Source organism: Cibotium barometz, chromosome 44, assembly GCF_041138505.1.
Source record: "Cibotium barometz isolate CiBa-2024 chromosome 44, ASM4113850v1, whole genome shotgun sequence".
In the NCBI taxonomy this organism is placed as follows: domain Eukaryota; kingdom Viridiplantae; phylum Streptophyta; class Polypodiopsida; order Cyatheales; family Cibotiaceae; genus Cibotium; species Cibotium barometz.
This window is the reverse complement of record NC_141089.1, coordinates 20,420,957-20,425,616: the sequence shown is the minus strand read 5'-3', so window position 1 is coordinate 20,425,616 and position 4,660 is coordinate 20,420,957. Positions and strand designations below refer to the sequence as shown.

At 43.1% G+C, this 4,660-nt stretch overlaps 1 protein-coding gene across 1 annotated transcript; it reads left to right on the top strand.

The window, feature by feature from the left end:
- The first annotated feature begins 387 nt into the window (after nucleotides 1-387).
- Nucleotides 388-2,886, top strand: LOC147613051 (uncharacterized). Its single transcript, XM_086782352.1, has 2 exons — nucleotides 388-452; nucleotides 779-2,886. Exon 2 carries the CDS (start codon nucleotides 819-821, stop codon nucleotides 2,097-2,099), a length of 1,281 nt encoding a protein of 426 aa, XP_086638478.1. The 5' UTR covers nucleotides 388-452; nucleotides 779-818; the 3' UTR covers nucleotides 2,100-2,886.
- Nucleotides 2,887-4,660: the final 1,774 nt, after the last annotated feature.

The following is a 4,660-nucleotide window of genomic DNA, read 5'->3' as shown; positions in this document are numbered from 1 at the left end:
TTTCCCAAATTGAGCCGTAAAAAATACACTAAATCTTCACCGTTAATTTCAAGGCCAACACAATTTCCAACCATTCTTTTTCCAAATTGAGCCATGAAAAGTACACTAAAGGATGGTTTTTTTTTAACACTAACTTGTGTGTGTTATTGAGCCATCAATCTGTGCCACATCCAACGGCTACTATGTAAAGGAGAGGCAGTACGTGGGTCCATAAAAAAGATGATAATCTAGACCGTTGAGGGGTGCAACGTGGGTGAAATCGACCCATAAAAAAGATGACAATCTAGAGCGTTGATGGGTGCCGATAGACGACCGAGAGCAATCGGCGGGTATAATGGTGACGTTGGACTGGCTAGCTTGACACGTGTCAATCGCCCTAAAGTAGGGGATAAGCAAGGCAGGTTACGTTCACTTTTTGCAGAAGAAATGATGAAGGGCCTTCGTTCCCACGGGTAAGCCCTGTTGGTTTTGTTCATTTTTTTTGCGTCTTTCACGTACGCTTGGTACAGAGCTTTTCTGTTTATCTTAGCAACAAGACCACTTTGCTGGTTTACAATTAGGAGATTTAGGGTTTAGTCTTCCATCATCATTATCATGGTTGGTCTGAAGCTTTGTATCTTAGAGAAAGACCTTGTTTCTGGTCTAGGGCTTAGATGCTGCAAGGTTAAGGGTTAAGGTCTCGGTTTTAGAAGCTATACGTTTAAGGATTAAATCCGTGGTCACAAAATGGCTGTCATTGATGGATGTCTTTCTTTCTATGGGATTGTCTTGCTTCCAGTTTAGGGTTGTGGGCCAAGTATTAAGCTTACTATCACAAAATGTCTCTAGTTGATGGCCGCCTGGCTTACCCTGGTGTTCTGGAACTTCGCACATGGAGACATCTCCCATCCCGTCATTGCGGCATTCCTCACCGGAACAGGCTGTGCTGCTATGCAAAATCTAAAGTGAATGATGATGAACAAAAGCATCACACATCTGGCAGGGGGTTTTCTATCAGAGTCCCCACTATCCCCAAGCTTGGCAATATTGAATCAGCAAGATGCTTGCTTGAATCGGCATTCCAAGCTCTATCCTTTGAGATGCCCAAACTTCCTATCGAGTCGGCTCTGCAAGGCTTATCCTTTGACATCTCCAGGTTTTCAATCCCAAAGCAGGTCTTCATATTTGATATAACAGGGTTTGTGGCGACTAAATTGAGGGGGCCTCAACAAGACTTACCAGACACAATCCTGGGTGAATGTCAGTATCCACGCTGTGCATGGCCTCGGACATCAAAGGGAGCACGTGTCGAAGAAGTTTCAGTGGCCACCAAGGGGACAGTGGAGGAGTTGCAACAATACGACAATGGATTGAAGCCTGTGGTGGAGCAAAGCACTACTGTTTATCCTCGCAGCAAATGGCCACGTGCAACACTTCAAACCAGGAAAGCAGATTTAGACAGTGAAGCCTCGTTGGGTAAAAGGCCTGCTGCAGTTTCTATGGTTGGCAATAATGGGGAGGCGTGCCGTAAAATCCCTCTTGGTCCCCATTGTGCTTGGCCTAGGAATGCACATCAAGTAACCAATGCAAACGGGTCTTCATTTTCTCAAAGTGTATCAAGTGCAGTGCTCTACCCGCATAGTGCTTGGCCTAGGCGAAGCCTATCTGGCAATGGTGTGTTTTCAGGTGGCCCAGAGTCCACTCTAGAAACAAGTTCAGGGTCTGCCATGATGAAAGAGGAGGGTTCAAGTGTCATTCAGGGAGGGCCACGGTGTGCCTGGCCTCGGAAAACAGTTTCTGCCAAGCAAAGCTATCAAGCTGAGAACACTACAGATGTATCAGAAAATCCGCAGATTGAAGTCCTAGGAGGAAAATGTATTGGTGGTGTTAAGAGGTCGCCTGCTGATACTGATGCAGCAGCAACATTGCCAAGAAGAATGCTTGCAACTAGTGTTGGTTTGTCGGTGATGAATGAACTTGCAAGGGGTTCCTTCATCATGACATCTTGTAGGGATTTCTTCAGTTTGTTGCCAGCAGGGTCTTTGGAGATTGCAGAGGAGGAAGATGCTACTCTGTATCTGGGCAGACGAACTCTCATGGTTTTTATCAGGAGTCAGTGACCTGCTGGTTGATACATGGGAGGTTGAATAGTAAATACTTTGAATGCTTTGTAAATACTATACAGGTAACCGATGGTGGACACCCCACCCCCATACCATACCATGCAGGGGAGATGACGGTTGTTGCCCCTCCCACATATGGGTAAGATGACTTGCGAGACGCTGCGGTGATCTGGTGGCGATAACAGCATGTAATCCACCTCCTCAAAGCTTTGTTGTCTCTGGCACAAGGACATTAGCTGCTCTAGTGCAAAGAGTTAACTCCAACCAGCCAAGCAGCTTGCGTTGTTACTTGCTTGCTCCCTTGATTGGCGGTGGTAACCCCTTGTGTTGTGCTTGGGTGTGTGAGTTTGACTTTTCACGACAAAAAAAAGACCTCTAGATTGATTTTCAACAACTTCTCTCCTAATGACTTTCCTCCTCAATATGCAGCTTATTGAGTGCATGGTCTGTCCTGATCTTTTGTGTAGATTCTTGCTTGGGGAATTTATACTGAGTCCAGAAGTAGGCCTTTCCTTGTTGTTTAGCAGGGTTCACTTGGGTCTGTGCAGGAAGTGTAACTCTCATCTTGAACATTCTTATTCATTCTTGGCTCGGCAAGTCCTACAATTTGCAGATGCATGCATGTTAAGTATAGTAGCAGGTTGTGCATTGCCATATAAACCTTTATTGGTGAGCTTGTTGGGCATGCTTTCCAGTTTGGCCTCGTCAGCAGCGCAACTGGCTGACTTGGTCAGCGGCCTTTGCTGTCTTATACAGAGGGGTCGAAAACCATATTTTTGAACAATTCTTGTGGATTTTATCTGATCTCATCACAAGTCAGTCAGCAATCTCAGCCATGTCTTATATTTGCAGGGGTTAAAACCCCATCACTTCGAACAATTGATATGGATTTCAAGTGGTGTCTATCTCCAGCTTTTACCGTGCAATCAGCTAGTAGTTATATATTTTGGGGTCAAGCAAGCAACCTTATACTAGGCTCACCACCGGTGTATGGCTGAGTTCAACCTCTGGAATCATCTGCCTGCTCTTCCTCTCTATAGCATGTGCATGGTAGCTTTGTTTGAACAAATGGTTTTGTTTCATAAATAGCACAGATGCCAGTGAATGTTGTACAATTAATCTAGATGACACTGTAAATTGCATATGGCAGCTGAAATGCTAGAAAGCTGGGTATGAAATGAAAACTTCGATTTCACAATGGGTTTGAGAAGTAAGCCTCCTCAATTTGGTGGAGTTGAGGAAACCTCGCAAGTCAAGTACTCAGACTGGTGCTTGATTTTAGCAGCTCATGCATTTGCTGCCTGTGCTTGATGAGGCATTACGGAAACTTTACTTAAAGCTTTTAAGCAGATGAGTGCAATGTGACTGGGGCCTTTATGGTGGTGGTTTGGGGCTGTAAAGTGGATAGGGCTCTACCATCTCTAATGGTGAGGTCATAGTAGATGAAGAAACATCGAACAGCCATGGAGAACATCAAGCTGAAGAGTGCAAGTTTGATGAGGATAGGCAAGGAGAGTCTGGTTGCTTAGCTCCTTCTGCACACCATCCATAGCCAGGTCAATGGCTCAAGTCATTCACACAAATCCAACGTTTTCTAATCTATTAGCACAAATCACACATTGCGCATCTTCTTCACAAGAGATGGATCAAAAACTAAGGCCCAAAATGTTAATGGGAATTCTCATGCAGATGTTCTAACATGAGGTTGTACTGTTTTGGAATGAAATGCAGTGACATGGTACATTACTACACACCTAGAATTTGTTTATGTGTAAGATTACTAATGTAATACTAAGAATAATGTATGGCCACTCTAGCATGTAGGATTATCAGACAAAGCTTATATCACTTATGTTAAAAATAAGCACAATGTGTGTTGTATTGATGAATATCATCTATGTCCATGCATGCACTAACAAACAAGCAGAGAAATCAAGACGCCATGTGTTTAATTTAATTACAAATAGTGTTTTTCCAATAAGCAGAGCTTCAATTTAACGTATTTAAGAAAAGCCTTCTTTCTATTCTTAAGTGGAAGACCATTAACTTTGCCCCCCCAAAAAAAACACTGTTGAAAGGCCATGCAAGTTCTATGATATATTTCAAAAACATGGAAAACCATGTAAATTCTTAAAAAAAAAACCAATTATATTGCAAGGTACTTTCCTAGCAGCTACCAAAAAGAAAAAAAGGATACACGGCATTCTTATTGTTTCAAATGTTTAGCCTATTCAATACAATCTCCTCCTAAGGTACTCTCCTAGCACTACTAAAAAGAAAAAAAGGACGTGTAACATTCTTATTATTTCAACTGTTTAGCCTATTCAATACAATCTCCTTCCAAGGTACTCTCCTAGCACTACCGAAAAAAGATTCCAAATGTTTAACCTATTCAAAGTAATCTCCCGTGTACAGTAACTCTCTGTCTCTGTCTCTGTCTCTGTCTCTCTCTCTCTCTCATTTTTTGGTCTCATAGACCCTTGTGGTCTTTGGCAGTCGTTAATCTCTCTCTCTTTTTCTCTCTCTCTCTCTCTCTCTCACTTGCACGCACGTGTGCA